Source organism: Numenius arquata, chromosome 16 (genome assembly GCF_964106895.1).
Source record: "Numenius arquata chromosome 16, bNumArq3.hap1.1, whole genome shotgun sequence".
NCBI lineage: Eukaryota > Metazoa > Chordata > Aves > Charadriiformes > Scolopacidae > Numenius > Numenius arquata.
The window spans coordinates 1,667,035-1,689,956 of NC_133591.1; the positions used below are offsets into that span (position 1 = coordinate 1,667,035).

Consider the following 22,922-nt stretch of genomic DNA (forward strand, 5'->3'; position numbering starts at 1 on the left):
TCTCAGGTTGCCCAGGATGGTCCCGGCCACATGGACCCTTGTCTTACGCAGGACACACAACTCCAAGCACAGACCCACCTCTTCCACACGCCCCAACAACCTCCTCCACCCCCTTCCCCTTACTTGAGCTGGACTCACCTCCTCCATAGGTAGGGCTTGGCAAAAGCTCTTCTGTGCCCCCCATGCATGGCTTTTACCCAACCCTAAGTGGAGCAATGCCCTCTAGCCACAGCCCCTGAGAGAAAAAGTGTATTTACTAAGTATTAACTAATGGAGCACCTGTGCTCACTGGCTACACCCCACCACCAATTACATATACCGTGCCATTTCCAATTGTACCTTCCTCAGAATCTCTTTTTACCTCTCCTGTTTACAACCCTCGTTGTAAACAAGGCACATTCTGTGCAGTAAATGTGCTTTCTCAGTGTCTCATTATCTCCTGAGCTAAACTGCACTGTCAGCATTTATTCTTTATCATTCTCCTTACTGATAACCACTTTTAGTTCCTCCAGTAAAATTAAAACCCTTGTGGCCAATTACCCCGTGGTCTTGAACTTTGGAGCAGAAATGCTTGCAAGACACATCTTCCATTTCAGAAAAAAAAAAAAGTAACTATTAAAATAATGTGTAGGAGTTGTGCTAACTACTCCCCCCACCCCCTGCAGCTTCTCCTGAGTCAGAGATGACCTCTGAAAAGGAGCATCTCCTCCGATTTGCTGCGCTTCAGTAGTTTAAAACAAACCTTTGAACAGCGAGAATCTTGTTTATTTCTGGGCACGTGTTTCTATAAAAGGCTTTTCCCGGCCGGGAACAAAGGCTACCACAATCAGCCCTCCTGAACCAGCTGGAAAAAACATGAAATTCATTGGCGTAGATGTTTCTTTCTTCACTCTCTTCACCCTCACTACTCTTTGGAATGCAGGTGAGTGACTTTCAAAAATTTTGCTGCTTTTAACTACAAACTTTTTTGACTTCTGAACTGTGATATACACACCTCGGTTATTATTGATTATTAATTATTATTAATTATTGATACCCTTTGTAGACACTAAAGCAAAGGCACATGGCCTGGCTTTTACCAGCACGGTGTCATTTTCAGCCCCTTCCTCTGTAATTTCCAGTAGGACCTGGATCTTTTCTGTAAGTAAACAGACAATCTGGAGAACGCAGTAGATATTTTTAAAGACACACAGCAACTTTCTAGCTCTCTATATCGAACCAGAGTTTCTACCTCCACCGCAGGCAGGTTTTCTGCTATAGAACGAAGGCTGAGTTTTATTTCTGAATCACTACTGTTCCTGTTCTTTCCTGCCACACACCCATGTATTTTCCCAGGATAAAGGAAGAAGGCCAGCAGAGAGAGAAATTTTACTACCTTTTCCTTTTCTTGATCTCTCCATCCTACCAAAAAACCCCAGACAGCCCTCCCTGTCCCTCCACCCCATACACAAACAACAGTTTGTGACAACACTCAGTGACATTTTCTCCTCACTTCGACCGAAGCTGACACACCTGGAACTGCACGAGATTGCTCTTCAGCCCCATGAGGGGTAAATTCTTTCCTCTTCTCCTGATCTCATTCATACATTGCTAATGACCTCTGAGGAGTAGGTGGTTCCAGCAGCTTTTGGGATGCAGTAGATCCACATCCTAGACCCATCACACTAACACAGCCAGCCCCACAGGCTAACGCAGAGCAGAGCTCCTGCTGGCATCCAAACAATCACGGCCAGCCCTCCCGGACACCCGCACACCTCCCAGTTCGGATCACACTGGAAGGTCACTAGCAGAAACACAAACCCAGCTTTTCTCTCCAGATTCCCAGACCCAACACATTACAGACACCTCGTGTGCCAACACAGGCTTTGAATATCCTTAACGTGGTCAATAGCTCAGAGCCGGGGTCTCTCCACGTGCAGGTCTGGTGACTGGCTGGTTCATCCTGCTCACACGCACACACAAGAGAGTGAGGTGATACAGAAAATAGCAACAGAATGTAATAAAATGGCTATGGTGATCAGGTGCAGGGCTCAGAGAAAACTACTGATGGCTTGTTTATGTGTGACTGGCTCCTATTTTCCCTTCTCTCCATTTTCCTGTGCTTGTTCTTCACCACGCTCTTTGACCCCTTCTTTCTGCTTGTGTTCTCCCAAACAAGCAACCCTCCTCTAATTATTGTTTCATCATTGGTCCTAATTTTGCTACATCCATGTCGAAATTTAGAATTTCTGATACTTACCTAGGCCATCTCAGCATTGCCTGGTGTTATTGATGTAATTACCCAAGCCCTGTTGCCCTTGCAAGATTTCACTCCCCAAAAGATCCTGTGTTCCCAGTGTCCGTGCAGCTTTTCCATCTCACTTAACTCCCCCTTAACTGTTTGTGAAATCCAGCCATTTCTTGGGGTTACCGTAATGTCTGTCACCTTTGCACTGGTTTATTTGTGTTGAGCAATTTTTCATATTGTGTCCAGTAATTACTCATGGTCTGTTCAGCCAGACCTCAGGCAAGGGCCTAGTCATCCGTCTGTACCTACTCAACAGCTACCTTGTTAAGGTTAGACTCAAATAAATTGCACAATAGAAAGAAATTTCAGTACCTTTTCATAATCTGATATTGGAGCACGCTTTGTTGCTAATGTCAGCTTTCCATTCATCCAAGAGCACCAGCCTTCCGTTCCAGTGATTCCCATGGAGGGTTGACAGTGACGGGACCCCATCACGGTTTGCTTCAGACCTACTCTCAGAAATAAATAAAATTAGTGACACTAACTGAGGTGCTCCTCTGGGGATTTATCCTTCTATTAGATGTACAAACACCCATGGAGTTGGTGAAGTTATATACTGTCTGGTGGGCTAAATAACAATTTTTCTATTCCAAATGGAGCAATCTTAATACACAGGTAATGACAGCCTTCACCTAAATACATTCCTAAACTAACATAACCAGCCTACTTCATTTATTTACAGTAGTCCTTTAGAAGATGTACTTCTGCTTCAGAGAACATCTAGAAGAGTTCAATAACATTCCTGACTATGTTTTTCCTTCCTTGAACCAGGAGCTCAAGACTCTTGCGCACACCAATGTGGGGAGCTGCTCGGTGCCTGTTCTTGCCAGGTGACATGCCAGTCCTTGGGGAATTGCTGTCCTGATTATAAGGAATTTTGTCTTCAGATTTCTCCATACTCGGGATCTCTGATGGGAGGCAAAGACTTTTTGATTGAAAATGCAACTTTTAATGCCTCTTCAGTGATAATGTGCAGGTGGGTCATGGTTTTATGCTCCTCTGCCAGAGGGAGGTGAACCTTTCTTAGCTCACTTTCCAACAATAGGTAATTACCACAAAACAAGACTTGTCTACACAGGAGTGAAAACTTACTCTGTAAAGTTGTAAGAATCCTGAAACATGCAAGAGTTCTGGTAATCCTCACCCTCAAGGAGACACATTGTCTGTATCTCTACACAGGATCATTTCATTTAGGTCCAGTTATTGCACAATACAATCATTATTTTGCTAGTTCTTCCCTTAACATATAAAAATGGTGACTTTCCTAAAACATCTTCCTTTTGGGACTCTTTCTTGTCAATATTTTTTTAACATTTCCATACTGTGAAAAAGAAGTATTCATTTCTTAATCTGAATGAGAAAAAAAAAATGTAGGGAGGGCACCTTATCTTTTTCCTGTAAGCTGTGGATCCTAAGCGTGGCAGCCCGTGTACGTGTGTCACACATGCAATACATAGGGCACACTGAATTTTACTGACCCCAACATCCTGAGGTTCTTTCCACAGAAGGTTCTGGGTGAGATTTTGGAGTCCTTCCCCTCTGGATAGCGGCACCTGGGAAGGTTTTTAGCTCTCCATCAGGAAAACCTTTGACCCAGGCATTTATTCTGTAGAACACGAGTGCGTACTTTGAATTACCTGCACAGTTGCATTATTATGGGCAATATAAACCTAAGCGCAGACAAGCAAAGGCACTGCTTACTGGCAGGCTCTGACTCCCTATGGAATTTGAGGTAGCTACACAGTCACCATACATCAATCCTGAAGAGCCATGGGTGGGATCACATGTTAGCGCACTGGGCAAGAGCCCTAACTGGAGGCAGATGCTTAAATAACGAGCAATGAGTCCTGAGTTAATCTTTGCAACAGAAATTCTAGAACTGCACGGAATTACTTTCATTGTGTGCACAGGATTTACCAGCAAAAAAACCCCACAAAACCAGAAATTTGCAATGCCTGCGTATCGTGATCAATGTTAGCCACCCTGTGATCCTGTTAATCCTATAACATCACCTTTGTCTTCCTGCTGTCCCTCTGTGGCTGATTTATCACGCCCCCCCACCCCAGTAATTAAATAGTAAATCTAAGGCTTGCAGATTGCTGTGTGTTTGTGCAGTGCACAGCAGAACCCACGCCGGTGTAATAAGCACAAAGTACACAAATTTTTTCCAGTTTGTATTCACTGCTACAAGCAAAGCAGCCACAGGACTTGGAATGATCCACGCATGACACAAGGTTGCTTAATGAAATGCAACTGAGACATTCGGCATCTTCCTCCTCTCAACGGTGATGCTGAAAATTGTTTCTAACACCAACAGGTTCAAGCAGAAAGTCACAACCCATGGCTATGTTGGTCAGGATGGAAGAGCCCACTGCATCTCCCCATTGCTGTATGAGACTGGTTTCATCCCTTTTGATGTTTCTACAGATAGTGGGAAGACGTTTCCATACTCTGGAACTTGGTTATCAGGTTACATAGATCTACAGTATCCCTCTTCTTTCTATGTTCCCGCTCCACGGATGCAAGACTATATAAGCCTTTCCCTTTTGAGCACTTTTCTTCTTCCTTAACCTCCTCCCTTGAGGCTGTTTGGCCTCAGCAAAGTGATTCTTGCTGCCCTTGTGCTAATTCAGATTTTGAGAGATGAACTTTCACAGCAATGGTGTTCTGCTGCTATACAGCAGCTGCACCTTTAACACATAAAAAGTCCTGCCTAAAAATGAGGTTGACCACAACACTTCCCTTTTTATAGCTACTTCTATCAGAAAATAACTGCCTCCTGGTGTTGTAATGGAGGGACTACAGACATTAGTAAGGGTTACATTCCCTCAGCTTTTGCTTGCTCTTTTTCTATCATGCATCCTGTTAGAAAACATACCTAGGGGAAATACTGCTAAATCTTAAATAACACAGTGACACCTTTTCAGACCTACACAAAGCAGAAATATCACTAATCCTTTTTTTTCCATTCTGTAACACAGTGCATCACAGCAAAGTTGCAGATGGAGAAAAATGCACATTGGTAAATGAGACAAAATGGCAATACTATGGCACCCCCAACACTGATGGAAACTTAACTCTTACCTGGACGCACCAGGTACTTGCAGCGCCCAGAGTCAACATAGAAGTCTGGGGATACCAGGAAACAGGTAAAGTGACACTGTCCTACCTGCACACAAACAGAGCTCTGCACAGCACATGGTCCTTCCACTGGCCTCAACCAGAGATCTGCGGGTATAAATAGCTCATGACAATATTGGCAGCTTTCCCTCTCCATCTACATGTGAGTGGAGACATCTGGTTTCAATCTTGTGGTAATTGTTCTTTTCCAGCACCTGAAACAATTTTCTTCCTCTGTGTGACAGGTGACAGTTACTCGGAAAACTGGTCAGCTGAATGGAAATATCTTTATACTTTGGCAAAACAAATCCCCAATTCTGGGAATTTTTCTTTCCTTCCTGTACCTGCTGAAGAAAAGTACAGTACATGGGACTTTGGAATTTTGAGAATTACACCCAGCAACTATTCTGGCGGGCAGAGGCAAGTACATCACAACATTCATTTATCATCGGTACCTTGTTACTGCTTCCTGCATTAAAGCTGCTGCCTCCTTGGATGTTTAAAACCGGCTCATGAGTTTAAACTCAGGCTCCATTTCACATGAAAAACTGGGGAGAAAACTGAAAAGGTGAAAGTGAGAAAGTCATGGGTGGAGATAAAGAGAGTTTACTAAGAGAAGAGGGCACAGGGGAGCAATGCAAGGGCAACCGCTCACCACCTCCCCTGTGAAAATACAAATGCCACCTCTTCAGTGCTAGAACACACTACTAATACACTAAAACATTTTTTAACATTTACGAGTCGCTACCCACAGAAGAGTAACCTTTTTTTTTTTTTTTTTTTTAAATTACATTTTCTTTATGATGTTTTTTCACGGGTGGAAAGCAGAGTGGCCTTGGAAGACTTCAAGGACTCTGAGTGCTTTCTCCCCATCTATCCCCATCAGGTCTGATGTCACCGGGGCACAGGGTTAGGTTTTGTTACAGAATCCAGACATTCGTCATTCCAGCCTAAAAGGAACTACGATGGGAAGAGGCATGAATAGAAAAACCTGTCTCTAAAAAGACCCATGTAAGCCAGAGTCACAAATGCTCAAATGTATTCTGGTTATCGCATACTTGCTGCATGCTGTCATGTCACCTTCTACATTAGGAAAATTTTGATTTGCTGTAACTTTTTGCAGGAAAAAGAAAGCAGCAGCCTTTGTAAGGAAATAACAGCTCACAAGTTGAAAGATTCTTTGTAATTATAGTTAGTGATTAAGACACAGTATTACTGCCCAAACAGTGCTTGTTCAGCTGTCAGATCTACTTTTTAGCTCTTTTTTTTTTTTTTCCCCAGCAACGTTCCATCAATCTGGAGCTCAGACCATGCCTTGGCTTGGCACCTTGGGCAAGACTTCAGAAAAGACCCAAATGCATGGGCAACTGCGAAATGTATAGACTGGAAGAAAAAAGAGGAGAAGCTTCCAGACTTCCTGAAAGAAATTATAGATTGCCCTTGCACCTTGGCACAGGCGAGAGCTGATACCGGCAGGTTCCACGTGAGTTATTAATTGATCCCTCTGCCTTATTACCTTTCCGTGTAGAAGCTCAAGGAATTCCATACTCCCCACACACCCCTCTTCCCTCTCTAAAAGTCATTATAAGGAAATGAAATTATATTTCAGTTTGCACAAGTGGCATGTCAAATGGCAGAGGCAGGTACAGCTTATCCAGGTAGTATAGATAAAAAAAGTGCCTGTAGGACAGGTGATGGAAGTGCCCTTCAGAAAAAAAACAACAACCCAAACAAAACATTAGGTAATTTTGTTATATCCTTTCCCGGTTAGGAAGCTCCAAACAGGATGTGTATTTTAAATGATACAGTTAAAAGCACGTGAAGAAAAAAAAATTAGAATTACTGCACTGTCTCTGCCTAAGAACATAGGACAAAAGTTAAGTTTAGTCTGGTGTGATCTGTTTGTTATGCGCTTCTAGCTGAACGCCCCATCTCGCTGTGTCTGTGCCTCAAGGTCTGTGGTAACGGACTGTAAGATGCTCAGGTCAGACTAACCAGTCTCTCCCATCATTGCAGTATTAAATTCACTGTTTTTCCTGTCCTTCCGTGCTACTCAACACACAACGGTTCATTCAGACTTTACACAGACCTCAAGGTGGGGAGAGGACACAAAACCAGAAAGGACAATGGGGAAAGAACCCCATTAAGTGTGAGCGTTGCTCTTTTTCAGACAGATTATGGCTGTGACATTGAAAAGGGGAGTGTGTGTACCTACCACCCTGGTGCTGTGCATTGCGTGAGAGCCATCCAAGCCAGGTAAAGAAAATTTTTTTAAAACTGCATTTTTTTTATGACTCATTCCACCTCAGAGATAGCAGCGTCCCAGAAGTCACAAAGGTCTCTGGACTCTCAACCCTCAGGCTCACGGCAACCATTGTTTCCCTCTTATTCAGGTATTGGCCATCATTGCTGAGGTGAAGTTAAAACCCTAGATTTAATAAGCAATTAATTGCACTGTGCTAAACCTTAGGATACCTAAGGGGCGCAGGAGGGGGAAAGTCTAGCTGGGAGGTATCATCTCTGGACATCATATAAAGCTTGGCAACCAAAACAGTTAGCCATACTCATAGAAAAAAAGGCAGTAGGTAACCTCTAAATACGAACGGGCTTCACAGAGCTGAACAATGACTTTCTTCTCAACCAGTCCGCAGTACGCAGCAGGACAGCAGTGTTGCTACGACCACACGGGGACCCAGATCCTCACGCATGACTCCACGGGGGGCAGCACGCCCGATCGAGGCCACGACTGGGGGTCACCACCTTTCCTGAAGCCTCCCCGGATACCTGGCTTTTCCCATTGGCTTTACGACGTCATCAGCTTCTATTACTGCTGCCTGTGGTCTGATAATTGTCACATCTATATGGAAAAGCGGTCCTCCAGCGACTGCAGGACATATCGCCCGCCCCGAGCTGGTAAGAGCTTCAGAATTCCGTTACGGAGTGTAGCTTTTTGATGCAGCATTGGCTTTTAGAATATTTGTACATGTATGTGTCAGCTGACAATGGCGAGGGTACAATGTCCTGTGGAAGATTTCCAATAGAATGTTTCTAGTGATCTATCAGTGGCAAAATCTGTAGGATGTTTTTAGTTGTCCTGCAAGATTTTTCACTGTTGAGCATCTCATTAACCCCTGGAACCTAAATAACTGAAGTTTTGTAGTCAATATCCATGACTTCCCATCATCAGTGGGCACTTTGTTAGAAAGAAGATGGCTAGGGATGGTTAATGACAGCTAGAAAAGCTGTCATGCTGAAAAATGCTACTCATATCAACCATGGAAGCTTTACCATTTATGTGTGCCTATTGCTCCTGCCCCTTGCTTTCAAGCAGTCCTGAAGTCTTGCCATAACTCTGTTGCTGCCACGTCTTGTCTTCTTCTATGCTGCTGGGGTGGTGAGGTGTCCAGCAGGATTGTGGCCTCCCATAAAGAAGGAAGTACAAAAAAGCAGTGGTTTGCTTCAGGGAAAAGGGAGAAGACTGCAGAAGGCACTGAGGGAGGTAGTTAGGACGTGGTGGGACACAACACAAGACTCTCCCAGGACTAGCAACAATGGAGACTGGAAGTCCTTCCTGATTTCCCCCATCAAATTTTCCTGCCTGGAAGTGACAAAGGAATAGGGAGCTGGGAGCCAAGTGTGATAACAAGGTTGGAAGGGCAAGGTCCCCACCAGCCCATGGCCCAGTCCTGGGCAAGGTGAGCAGGGTGGGCACGACGATGGCAGCAGCACTCAGCCGAGAGTCCAGATCTCCAGGTGAGTTTGTGGTGCCAAGGCAGGTCTGAAGGAAAGCTGAGAAGTCAGTCTGCCAGGCAGGGTCAAAGATCTGGTCGAGTGATGGTAACCAGAGTGAGACACAGTCTAGTGATTGTCCACCAAGCGCTGTGTTCGTGCCCAAACCTCCCCATAAATTTCACGCAAACCAGGCTTCTAGTCTGACAGCAGGGATTCTGGTAGAGGATTTACCAAATAAGTATCGCTGCCCATAACTACCTTTTGAAGTGCAGCCCTAAACGTTGGCCGCTGAAGATAAGAGTAACTGGAATGATGTTTCTCAGCATTCCCACAGAGCTGTTCAAGGTTGTCATGGTTGTTACTCACATCACATTTACCATGGATCAGTCTTGCATTTCTTCCTTTGTTTAAATGCCATTCTTTGGATCACCACAATGAGATACCTTTTTTCTCATGAACCTAAGAAGAGGAGCAACGGGTTGTGGGTTTTGCTTATCTTCTTTCCTTCTTTTTGCTTTTAAAAACAGCATCTGCTTTTGGGGATCCTCACTTCCTCACGTTTGATGGTCTGAACTTCACCTTCAAAGGTCAAGGAGAATACACATTGGTAGAGTCTGATCTCACATCCCTGAGAGTGCAAGGGAGGACACAGCAGGTACACTTTCCCAACGGTGAGTTGGTAAGAGAGGAAGCGGTGATGACAAATAATAGCTTCTGAGGTTGCTTGGTTTGCGCTTTCTGTCTTCTCTAGTCTTCTCCTTTTTTTGCCCATTTGTGAAAGGCCAATGTTTTGAAGCTAATCAGAAGGCAAACAAAATATTCAGGAAAAAAAATAGCTTCCTAATCAAAGATTATTTGCAGTTTTATTGGGTTTGAGTAATGGAAATATAAGGTTTTCTGTTGTGTTTAAGAGCTCAAGAAAACTATTCTCATTTCTCTCCGTGCCCATCCCCATCTATAAGGAAACAAAAGGTCACTTCTAGGAACCAGTGAACAGCCGTAGCTACAGCTGATGCGTTCTGATAGTATTGTACCTGAAAATTAATAGAAAGCAGGTAAGCGTATGCCTGCTTTATTTTATTTTATTTTATTAATTTTAATTATTTAATTTTTTTATTTTTATTTTTCTTATTTTTTTGCTTTATTTTATTTATTTTGATGGTTGGACTAGATGATCTCGAAGGTCGCTTCCAACCTAGATGATTCTATGATTCTATGATTTCTGTGTTAGCTCTATACACATGCATGTGCTGATAGAGCAAAAATGTCCCAGAAGGAGCTCAGAAAACATGCTTTGGATGGGGATGGATACTCTTTCTGAGCACCTCAAACTCCAGCAGAAAAGTGCAGAATGTCTGGTGGGAAGTTGGTTAAGGGGGTGATTTTTTTAATTCAAAGGGCCTGATTGTCCTGGTTTGTTGGTAAAACAAAACCGAGGGCAGAAGCAGCTTTCTGGAGGTACCTGTGTCCTTCATGATTGGAACGGGCAGATTGCAAACCAGCCTGTAAGGAAGAGATTGTCATATACCTGCAGTTTAAAATGAAGGAAAAATAGAGAATGGAACAGCAGAATGGGATTCTGCTTCTTATGACAAACTGAAAAGCCCTATGTCAGATACTTTTGTTTATGCCTTTCCTGTATTTAGTGCTGTTTTACAGTACAGAAAATACTAGGCTTGCCTCAGGAAAGAATATTCCAGCTGACCTCAGGGATGCACTTCAAGGATTTGGCACTTCTGCTAGAATTACCAGGATGGACTAAAAATTGCCTGTGCATTTCACTGCCCATGTAGACATGAACGTTTATGCTGAATATCATGTTGTATTGGATGGAGATTATCAAGGAAATATTTTGCCCTTGACAGATCTTACCATGTTTGTGGTAGAAGTGGCATGACTCACTGAGCAGTTTATTCTGAAGTTCAGTTTCTTAAATTTTTGTTCTTTTTTCTGTCATGCCCGCCTCGAAATTATCTTTGATTTTCCCAGGCCTTATTCTCAGGACTGAATGTGCAAGAAGGAGATCAACTGGTCTTCTTACATAGCTCAGCCACTGCCACTGGGATGAAGAATCTAGAATTGCCAGGCTTTTTTAGCATTAAACATTCTGCTTTCAATACGCTATACTGGTAGGAGACCTATACTGTGGGTTTTTATGTGACTTATATGCTTAGCAATTCCCTCAAATATAAATAATCATATGTAATTTTAGGAAATATCTGGAGAGTTTTTTTGCCTGCATCATTATAACCTTCCACATTTACTCTGTCATGTCTATGGGTATTCTGAGGGGTTGTTTTTTCACTTGGAAGGAACTGGGGCTCAGGTGACAGGCTTGGCTGCGGTAGCCATGCAGGAGAACAACTCCGATGTGATCGAAGTGCGCTACTCGGAGGACTTGAATCTGCAGGTCCTGCTGAACCAGAGGGTTGTCAACTTCTCCGAGCAAAGTTGGCTGGACCTGAAAGGTTAGTTACAAATATCAGCCTTGTAAGCTACTGTCTTACTGCAGTTGTAGGTATTAAGATGTGGCCTCCCTTTAAAAGCTTCTCGGAATGTAGCCCAGAATGGAAGGGAGAAAAAGCTTTATGAAAAATGGTTAAAACTAATGGCACAACAATCTGTTCACTATGGATGATTAACTATTTTGTCCTCTTCTTCTCGTTGTTATAGGCCTCTTTCTCCATTCTACAGTTGATCAGAAGATCACAGCAATGTTCTCTTCTGGCTCTGGAGTGGAAATAAGGGGAATTGGAGGATTTCTGACCGTGACAGTTCTGCTCCCAGAGAAGTTTATGAATCACACACAGGGTCTCTTCGGGGTAATGAATGACAATACAGAGGATGACTATACCTTCAGGAATAAAACCACTATGTCAGTTCATGCAAGTCCCCAGCAGGTGTTTGAGTTTGGAGCTAACTGTAAGTCATTCCTCTGGCTTATTATTATGTTTTCTTTAGAAATTCAAAACAGCTTGTGATTTGCAGACTAGCAAATGATGTCTGTGTTAAGCAACCTACACTGGGAGAAAAGCAGGGAGTAAGAGAAGTATGCCCTCCTCTACCCAAGTGGGTAATGGATCTAGCCAAATGAAGACAGAACCACGATGGAGTGTCCTGCACTTTGTTCCATCAAGAGTCATATTTGAGAGCTTCCGTTTTCAGAATTCCATCTACCGTGGTCAGCTTAGTGTTAAGATGCTGCATATGAAAAGGAAAAATAATCTTGATTGGAAGGAAGCTGTAGGGCTTTGTAGATCTCTGCCAGCTCTAGCTACGTTTACACACTTGGATCAGTAGCAGAAGGTGGTCCAGGTCTGCAGACAATGTTATGTATGAATCTCTCTCTCTTTCTTTCTCCATCTCCCAAGGGGCTGTTGAAAATGGAACTTCTCTCTTTACTTATGACACGGAGTCCTTACTGAATGACTTCGTTTATCAGGAAAAGCACAATGCTTCCTTTCTGCCCGTGTTCGTTCCACATGAAGACCCTGCTGATCCACTGGTGGAAAAAATGGTCTTGCTCTGTGACTCTGACCCCTTCTGCAGATTCGACGTCCTGACAACAAGAAGCCTTGAAGTGGGGAATTCCACAAAACGATCCCATCAGAATCACAAGCTGCTGGTAGAAAATCTAAAGCCAGGTGATACAACATTCCACAAAGCATCCGTCACTGCGGTTCTTTCTGCAGGGCATGTAAATAGTTAACGTTGTTCGAGGAGGCTTTGCTCACCTGCGGGTTCATGCATCTGTAAACACTCTTATTGGTAGGAATTGTCCTTGTACCAGGAAAACTCTGCGCTGGTAGGATAGTTAGACAACACAGAATAAATTTCTTCCCATTTTTCCCACCACTACACCACGGTGTAGAACCCTTATCTTCATTTTCTGTGCCTTCACCTGTCTTCCTTAGACTTAAAAATAAAAAATTGAAAAAAAATCAGAAAGTACTGTCTTTCAGTTAGCCTACAAATCTTTGTCTTTCCATGAGTTGCCACTAAAACACCATTTGAATCATTGTGATGGAGATTTGCTAGTCCAAACCCAAAATCCTTTAACCAGATATGTCTCTTTTACCAGTGATCTCTTGTGGCTGGCTGGGTCACCCAATCAACGGCACGAAGAACGGAACTAACTACCTGCTGGGCTCGACTATCAGTTTTGCCTGCAATCAGGGCTATGCGCTCAGCGGGGCAAAGGAAAGAACTTGCCAAGTGACGGGGACCTGGTCTGGAGACAAAACCACCTGCGTCAAGAGAGCAGGTCTGTTTCCTTTTAAATGTCACAAATTAACATTAAAAATTCATTATCACATACAAGGCAACCTCAGTATCCAGTGATGGTCCTTGACAAAAGCAACTTCTCTTACTTGGGAAGACACTGGACATGAGATCCCTGGGTTTCTAGAAAGGCTAATATTCAAATCTAAGTAACAGCTGGTTTATGGTGGTTTTGTGGTGTTTTTTTTTATTTAATGTATCTACTCTTTCTAAGGGTTTAGGGCTACACGCTTCCCTTTCTCTAGGCTTAGCTGAAAGGAACCTCAACCCTCCTGTGATTCAAGAGCAGACACGCTGATTGCAGGTTTCCATTCTTTGTTCCAAAGGATTATGTTACCTCAAAACATAACGTATTATTCTGCAGCAGTAAAATTGTTGTGAATGATATAATAGTATTTAGTATAAATAAGAGAAATGTATTACCCTTCCTTTGTCACTACCGTTAGATTACCAATTAGCCTGGGATTATTTGATTTAGCAGCAGTTACGTTGTCTCTACAATCTACAGGAAACTGCCCAATATTTTCTGACAGTTCTGACTTCGTTTTATTCACACACCACGTACACTCCAAATGTCCTCAAGATGGCAATGTTTCAAAGCACCAGGGTGATGCAAGGCCACATGGCAGTGTTGAAGCACTTTTAACACTAAGCTAATTGTTCCCGAAAGTACTCATCAAATAATTCATATCAACAGATTCTCCATTCTGAGCACCTTCCAGAGAAATGTGGAAAGTGCACAAGGCACCGGCAATGAATTCTTGGCCAGGTGACACATCTCACCAGCCTCCGCTGCCCTGCACCAATTACTTGTTCGTTTCCAATGCAGTTCTCCACGTTTAGTGATATTTGTGAGATGAAACACAGGGAGTTTGGGCAGCAGATTGTGGACTTTAGCATGAAAAATAATTATTGAACATTTTGCATATACCATACAGGGAATGCTGCTTAATTTTAAATAGATGAGTGAACGTTTATGGACTGTTGCACCAGCCACTGATAGTAATCAATATGCAACTGGTTGTATTCCCAGGGCCAATCTCAGTAGTGATGCTATTTTGGAAAACGTGAAACTAGAGGTATTTCAAAACATTTCTGTTTAATATGATAGGCCAGAGCATACGGAGTACTTTAGTTAACTGTTGAAAATACGAGAGATTCAGAAGTTTAGCAGATAATTCAGCATGCTTCATAGTTCACAGTAATAATAGATCGGCTGCCAAAAGTTTCAGAAGAATGACATCTTCGCAAAGTAAGGCCAGATCTTAAAAAGTCAGTGGCAAAACATTTTGGCAAGCTGAAAGCTAAGAACATTTTTCCATTGCTGCTACCAACCACATACATACTGGGCAGAAGCCAGCCAGGCTCAATAAGCAAACTGGATGCTGACATTTGCACTAGAGAAAGGGGGGGGCAAAAAGCCAGTCCTGAGAGATGGGAGGGAAGGAGCTGGAGGACACGCAGAGATTAACTGCATCCAGAGTGATGGAGACGTGCCACAGCTTTGTGGATAAGCAAACAAAAACTGCAATATTTTCCAGCACATGGTTTCCGGAAAGATGACAAAGAACAACAAGGTGTGGAAGAATTTTCTTGATCTGATTGTAACAAAGACCTTCCTTACTATTTGATATTTGGGGCTGTATTTTTGAAATGTGAGCCAAAAATGATGACTTTTATCAGCCTCAGGAAGCTGGAGTGTGGCAATGCTGCCACAGCAGCAGGATACTGACAACTGAGCGGGAGAACGTAAGATACAAATTGCATACACAGATCTACATTCATTTTTTTTTAATGCTGTGCCCTAACAGTGCCATTCGTACCTAGCCTTGTTCCTCCTTTTGCATCATAAGATTTGCTGCTGGACATCAGTCTCTGTTGGAGAAGGTTATTTTATTGATACGTTCAAGTCTCTCCAGAGAAGATAGGCAAAACCATCCAAAGTTCTTCTCAGTTCTCTCTAAACCTCTAGCACTTTTATAGCGTGGAAGCCAGTACTCACTTTCCACTAAAGACATTTCTGCCTCCGGTCTAAAACACAGCTGAAATCCAGTGCCAGTTTTCCTCGCGTTGATTCTGAATTTGGCATAAGTACAGAACAGATCTTGATAGTGTCAAAACTGTTGTTACCGGGATCAGTTTTCTTCACTGTTTTCCTCTTTATGCAGCAGCACGCAGCTGTTTTGCCCATGTCCCATTTTACTGAGTCCTGTGACAGAGGGGCTTCTCCGTGCCAGGAAAATGCTGACAAAATTAACGGACGGCACTTCCAAATTTCTGGGCGCCTGAACGGGTGACCACTGACCAAGCCACTGCCATTAGTGGTCACATTTCTACTTCCAGCATGAACTATTAAAACGCACTTTTTCAAATGAGTTCTTTCATGCTGGTGAAGGACACAGGGACCAGCCCTCTATTATTCTCGGCTTCCAGGGGTGCTTCTGCACAGCGCTGTGCCCATTACACTTGCTGCAGTTCTGTGGCACAGCAGATTCAACCTCTGTGTTGCAAATCACCGAGGGTTTTTTAGCTGCTGTATGCTTCATTTTTTCAAAAGCTAAACCAGTTAAAATAAAGGCATGAGCTCTGGGAAAACTGGATAGGAAGAGAGGCGGAAACAAGAAAATTGAACACCAGTTATTTTGCAAAATCCATTTCTGTATTTGAAATTTCAAATACAAATTATGCTGTTGGGCCTGCATATTGTTGCTTTTGCGTTTTGCTTCCTTGAATTAAAGTTTCCATGGAAATCCTCTGCTAATAATTATTTTGCTATGCTTCTAATTACAATCCCACTGCAAGTCTTGCCAGTACCACAGCAACCTCCCTTCACAGAATATCGCAGAGAGGAAGAAAAAGAAACCATTCAGCAAAACCAAAAAAGAGAATTGAGTAAAAACAGAAGTAAAATGCAGCTAAAATTTATAAAACCTTAGCAATATATATATATATATATATATATATAGTCTCTTTGTGACAGACAATAATCTGGTGTTGCTAAATGCAATCTGGTTTTGTCTGTCTTTTGTTTTTTCCTTCCCCCCCCACCCCTTTTAGGTTTCATTTTCCAGGCTCAGGCTCTGTGTAAATACAATTCTTTTTGGAAAGTTGTCAGAAATCTCATTAGCCTTCTGCGCTTTTTTTTTTTCAGATGAGGATGCCAAAAAACATTAGGTCGTCTTATTATGGAATTGTTGTCTGTCTATTGTTTCCAGGAGACTGATTGCAAAACATATCACAATCAAGAAATATAACCTGAGATTATAAATTAAATACAAAATTTCACACTAGAGGCAAAACACCACTGGGCCAAACTACCGAGGCCAGTGGAGGGTTCTCATCCTTTGGCAGAGCCAGGGTTCCTGCCTGGAAGGACGCTTTTGAGCCTTGTACGGAAGTTACGGGATGAAGGACCAGTGCCTGTGAAACAGTTTATGTACCCACCTCTTCACTTAAACTTCAGTATAAACCAAATTGGAAAACAAATTACCTGTTCTAGGATCATGGAAACATCAGCTACATCCACTCTGCCATCAACTGTGTGCAGGTGGGGCAGTTCTTCCTGCAAGCACCACAAAGCGGTGGAAGGAAGGGCTGGAAAAACGCAGCCCAGATGCTGTAAAGCTCAGATGCACCCCTGCTCACCTCCCTCTAAACAGGCTGTTTGTTTAGTGCTCCCTGATCCACGCACACGGTGCTGCCACTAGGAGCAGAAAAAGGGCAGACCATTGAATTTGCTTTGACCAGAGGACACCAGAGTGTCTCAGAGCCAAGGAACGACATGTCTGTGTGACTCTGAACCAGGGACAAAGGCTGCTCACACTGAAACCTGCAGTTTTTCAGTGGTGATACTCCAGCAGGTATTTGCCTTAAAGGATAAAAAATTCAGGAAGCGTTGTTTGTCCCAGGCAGTTCACTCCAAATGCTGCATCTCCTAAACTTCTACCAGTTCTCTTATGTGTCAGAAAAAATGTACCTGCGTGATACCTTTAGCTTCCGTTGCTCACTGCAGCCTCGCAGCATCCTGCTGGCACCGTCCCACGTCGGGAGGAGGGTCACAAAACCAGTCATCTGCAACTCTTTAGTAGAATAAGAAAACAAGAGGAGATTTGTTACCAAAATTTGTTTCCTATCTGGTTTCTTTCCATCTTTCACGCATCCTTGTCATGCAGTGGCAGAATTAAATTGACGCTTTCAGCATCTTCATGCTGTCTGGTGCCGTTCACCGTACCCACACCAGGACAGCGGCTTTTGCTCTCTTTTACACAGAGCATGAAGCAGCAGAGGGGGTTTCAAAACTTTAACGCTAAAATAGGGGAAATTTTTAAAGCAATCAAACCGTAAAGAAAAAGGATTGTAAAATTGTCAGCTGTTGGGATTGGCAGTTCTACATAAACATTGTACATTCATGATGTTGACCACACATTCACCACTAGCCATCCTTTCTTTGTGTTAGCTTTTGCAGCCACCTGCCCTGACTGTCAAATGTAGGAATTATGTGAGTTCCTACTCTTTACCAGTTTCTTCCACAAATACAAAGCACAGTAAAATTAACACTATTATGTACAATTTAAAAAACTGTCCTATGTGACTATGGAAGAAATGTACCAATATCTCCCTGTTTTGATGTGGTTGGTCTCTGGTTTTCAGATATCAAACAAGTAATTCTTCTTGGCTGTGTCTTTGGAGTAGTCGGTCTTGCGGTCCTGGCACGTCTGACTTTCTTATGTAGGAAGGAGAGGTAAGACCCAACTGAACTGAAAACATAAATGAACCTGCTAAAGAAACCTGCTAAAGTGTTAAGACCTTTAAAATATTTTTTCTCGATATCAAAGCAATCAAACATGATATCCTCCTGCTACAATCTTTTATGAAAAAAATCAAATCTGAATAGTCTTTGTGTCCTGCTGGAAGACTATGAAGCAAAGTTGGAATCGTATTGTCAGGACATGCAAACATTTGATTGATTGATCGATTGATTAATTGATTAGAAACAGGATATTTTGGTCAAATAATTTATTTGCTGAGTGATAAGGCTACCTGATTAAAAGTGTTCTGTTTCAGAAGAGGTGTGCTCATGATACCAATAGGTAAATTTGATGTATCATCGAAGGAATGCATTGCCTGATGGTGTAACTTTCCATATATCTTTGAACATATTCCCACCATTAGGCATGTGTGAATTTTCCCGGAGAATGCTTATATGGCTTTTGTGCTAAAGAGGTGAATAGAATTTTCAGTTTACTGCCCATTCTTGCAGCCTTTCTACCACACAGAAAAAAACTTGCTATAAAAATTATTACATTTTTAATAGAAATCTCTACAAAATATTACGTGGCTAGCAAATTACTTCTTTGAGGTTTTAATCCTTTGTTTTAAAAGGTTGTTGTGATTTCACGTATTCTGTATATAACTCATTCTGTTAGCCAATGCTAACAAGACACTTTCTTCTTTCTCCCCTGTAAAAAAAAAGCAAACCCAAAATGGACACTCAACCCAGGGTAGATAATTGCAGCAATTAATGTTTTTTGCATATATAAAAATGCACAGACAAAGGACATCTCCTATATTTGCCAGTTTTTACACGGGCCAGACTCCCACGTGTAACCCAACCGGTTTAAAATACTAGTATTACAGCTGCACAGGCTTCTCACATTTGGGAGCAGCTTACAGAACCGATGCTCTAAATTCATCACCGTACATCAAAAAAGAATTAAAAAACCAGAACGAAGCCATCAATTACACAGAACTGCTACTTTAAGAACTGGTGCAACATTACTATTCCACCTAACCCAATATTCTTCTCTCTTTGATCTAAGTGATGACATCATCCTAACTACTTTAATGGTCAACTCTAGCATTTTGGGTTTTAATCTTTTTCTTTGTCTTTTCTTCCAAAGACGCAAAGCCAACCAGAAACTTCTTTCAGAGGTTCGAGTTGGATCTGAGCAAGAAACAACGAAATTCGAGAAGAGCTTTTAATGAAATACAGAAAAAGCACAGGAGAGGAGTAAAACGTCCGCAGCAACAAAGATAGCCTTCAACAAAGATAGACTTTCTGAACACAAAACACTGGTTTCATACAGTATGCTCTCATTTGATTTCTCCTTTCAATGTAACGAGTGTGGGATTGTACGGGAAAGGATAACCAACATCCTGGGATTACGTGGTGGCAGGCTCAGCCTACCGTCTGCCGGGGGCAGAGGATAACGCTCCCAAAAGCATCAGTCTCCAAGCCACAGGTGTTAGTTTGAAGCCGGTCAAATGAAGAGAATCAAATGCTAGCCATCATCAGAGAAACATTTGCCTACTCTGGGGCCACGTGAGGCTGATTTAGATAGATGGGAAAGTGGATGCACCGTCAGACGGAATATTGGCAAGTGGGGCTGAATCTGCAGATTGTTGGGGGTTTTTTTAGTATGGAGATATTGTACGTATTTAAACATCGAGTTTTTACATTTTGGCAAGTCTCTGAATACAGACTCAAAGTGGCGTTTTTATTTCAGTTCTGACCAAATTTTAAAAGGATACAATTGGGAGGGAAGGAGGGAAGGGAAGGACTCAGAAAATGAAACCTTTCAACCTTTCCTTCCAGGTTAACTTCTAATGATTTTTTTTTTTTAAATCCATTTTTACTCACTGTCCAATTGGAGTCCATCTTCAAAACAAAAAATCTGTTACCTGCACTGGAAATGTTTGGCAAAACTTGCAATGTTTTCCTTGAATAACTGCAACGTGCATACTGTTTCTGTTTTAATATCTGGCTGTGTGGCTGTATTACGGCGTGGTTCGTTATCCTCATTAAAACCTGATTTCTGAACTACCACCTTGCACAGAATCCTTTTACCAAAACCAATCACCATTTGCTTTTGCCAACACCCCAAAGGGTTTGTGAAGTCAGTTCTGTGCCGTGCAATTCTTCCGACAGTGAAAGAATTACTGAATTCTCAGGTCTTTAATTCATAAACTACTGGAAAATCACGGTGGTTTCAAAAAGCAAGGACAAACTACGCACCAAATGTACAGGGAAACTAAATGAGTGAAGCAGTACAGATTTTACATTATAATGGGAACAAGACAAATTGAAAGAAACGTCTCAGACAATGTATTATGAAGTATAAAATTATTCATTACTTATTAGCTGCCATTGCTGTTGCCATTGTTATTTGTAAGCAGAGACCACAAACCACAAGCAGAAAATTACAAAATGAGAACAAGTGATCTTGAATACTCTAAGTTGAAATAAAAACAATTCTCTACAACAGAAAAGGAAGAAAAATCTTGTAAAGAAAACCTGGAATTTTGCAAGAAGAGGAGGGAATGATCACTGGCAACAAGCTGGGGCTTCACTGCCAGCGTGTTAAGAGTTTAAAATAAAAATTTAAAAAGTGCAACCGCTGTATACACAGGTATCAACTGTGCGGGGAAAGCGGGCAGCAGAATGAACGACAGTGATTTTGCCTGGGAGCGCTGGAAGACTGAACCGGCCTTTCAGGGATATAGAAGGTTGACTTTGGGAACTTTGTTATCAGTGTTAAAAATTCATAAGCGTTCTCTGTTCCTGTGTCCTTAAGGAACAGAATGCCAGATAAAATGGAATCGAAATCGGGTGAACGGGTAACACGGTGGGGTCCAAGTCCTTGGAGAGGAGAATTTTGTGGGTCATTAAATCACAAAGTAGTAATGCCTCACGCGCTGTTAGACAGGCTGTGCCACAAGGAAGTGCTGCTTGCACACACAATGGCTTGTGAAAGAACGCTCGCAGCACTTGATGTCAGTGGCTCAGGCTGGGGAGGGAATATATGGGATGAATTAGAACTCTGGTCCCTCCTGAAAAATTTTTACATTAATCTGAGAACACAGTTGATTTCTATGAATCAGAATTATTTGGCTTATCCCAACATAAACAAAGCAGTGGTAGAAGCAAACACCCACCCCCACCATAAGCTGTTCCTTCTGCTCCGTCTCGGTAACTCTCCCATCACAGTGAGCTCTAATTCCCTGGTTTATACACACACACACACAAACATACACACACATACATTCAGTGGCAACAAAATCAAGTCTGCTCTTGTGCAACCAAAGTTCAGGATGAGGAACCGTAGCAGAATTTGTGAGCCAAAGAGCTGAGCATGCTTATATATCGCATGTGTTAGGAGGAATTAAATATTTCCATATTTACCATTTAAAAAAAAAAGGCATAACGCCAAACTAACAGAACACTGCTAATGTTTTCCAACATTTCATCAGCTTAAAAATTCTACATTCAGTAGGAGTTCAGCTCAAATTAAAAAGAATGTGGCACATTACTATGCTGTGCTATTAAAATATACATATAAAGCCATGCCAGTATGTAATCATTTTTCTGTTGTTTTTTTTTCAGATACATTGCAAAGGCCAAAAGAAATTTAAGCACGTTTTTCACCTCAAAATCAACCTTTATATGATGGGAGGCTTCCGCATGGTGCGACGTACCATAGTGCGTATTGGCACAGTCCCACAAACTGGATTTCGGTGCTTCCTCTTTCAGAGCAGTGAAATTGAAATTGAAACCTGAAATGGAGATGCTGGAAGGTGCCGCCCCGTTGCACAGCGAAGGTGTGAAGACGCAAAAAGGACAAGAACAAAGCAAGTCCTGACAAAGCAAGTGCCCCCTTCTGTGGGGTTTTTTTTGCTGTTGAAGGTTGGGTTGGGGCTTTTTTCCCCTGTTGGTTGTTTTCTAGCAAAGAAGCACTGATGTTGCTCAACCATCTCAGAGGTCGGCTAATGAGCCTTTGTAGAAGTTGAGACTTTAGAATCAGGGAATCATAGAATGCTCCTGGTTGGAAGGGCCCTTTAGGAACATCAAGTCCAACCATCAACCCAAAACCGCCTCTAATCCATGTCCTCCAGCGCCACAAACACCTCCACTTTTTTTTTTACCTTTGCTGTCTGCATGTAGATGGGAAAAAAAGGAAAGGAAAAAAAAAAGGAAAAAAAACCAAACCGAACCAACAACAACAGCAAAAAAATCTATCTTCCTGCATGTGCATTCGCCATTCTCAGAAAGCGGCATTACTCTGTCGCTCTGCGGGCTCTGTGTGGCCGTGTCACCGCGGCCACGCGTGTCCCCTCACGGGCCAGCGTCTGGGTGCCCGTGGCACTTTGTACCGTTCTTTTCCCCTTAACCCCCCCGTTCAGTGGGCGAGGGGACCCGGGTTGCCCCCCACCCCTCCGACAGTCCCCCCCCGGGGTACCCCTGGGCGGCGGGCGGGAGCTGGGGAAGGGGATCCGGGGGGGGTGTCACCGTGCCGCTGCCTTCCCGCGGGGGGGGGGGGGGGGGGGACACTCCTGGGAGCCCCCGGGCCACCGGCCGCCGCCCGAACCTGCCCGTGCCGAAGGTGGCGGCGGCGGCGGGTGGGGATGCCGGTCTCTATCCTTTCCTGTCACATGGCCGGTAACAGGATCCCTCATCTGCCGCTCGGCACCTCGCCGGGGCGCGGCGGCGGGACACACATGCCGT

General features: G+C 42.9%; 1 protein-coding gene across 1 annotated transcript; it reads left to right on the plus strand.

The window, feature by feature from the left end:
• Nucleotides 1-855: 855 nt before the first annotated feature.
• On the plus strand, nucleotides 856-19,402 carry SUSD2 (sushi domain containing 2). Its single transcript, XM_074159680.1, has 15 exons — nucleotides 856-922; nucleotides 3,059-3,263; nucleotides 4,605-4,756; nucleotides 5,269-5,436; nucleotides 5,653-5,827; nucleotides 6,689-6,890; nucleotides 7,578-7,663; nucleotides 8,052-8,320; nucleotides 9,667-9,810; nucleotides 11,452-11,607; nucleotides 11,813-12,061; nucleotides 12,511-12,783; nucleotides 13,221-13,403; nucleotides 18,071-18,161; nucleotides 19,321-19,402. The coding sequence occupies exons 1-15, from the start codon at nucleotides 856-858 to the stop codon at nucleotides 19,400-19,402; spliced, it is 2,502 nt and encodes an 833-aa protein (XP_074015781.1).
• The last annotated feature ends 3,520 nt before the right edge of the window (nucleotides 19,403-22,922 follow it).

Bases quoted from the DNA above. Each gene is read 5' to 3' on its own strand.
- SUSD2 (XM_074159680.1), top strand. From the start codon at position 856: ATGAAATTCATTGGCGTAGATGTTTCTTTCTTCACTCTCTTCACCCTC. The intron at 9,811-11,451 runs GTGAGTTGGTAA...TTCACTTGGAAG, and splicing joins GCAGGTACACTTTCCCAACG to GAACTGGGGCTCAGGTGACA. The intron at 18,162-19,320 runs GTAAGACCCAAC...TTTCTTCCAAAG, and splicing joins TTCTTATGTAGGAAGGAGAG to ACGCAAAGCCAACCAGAAAC.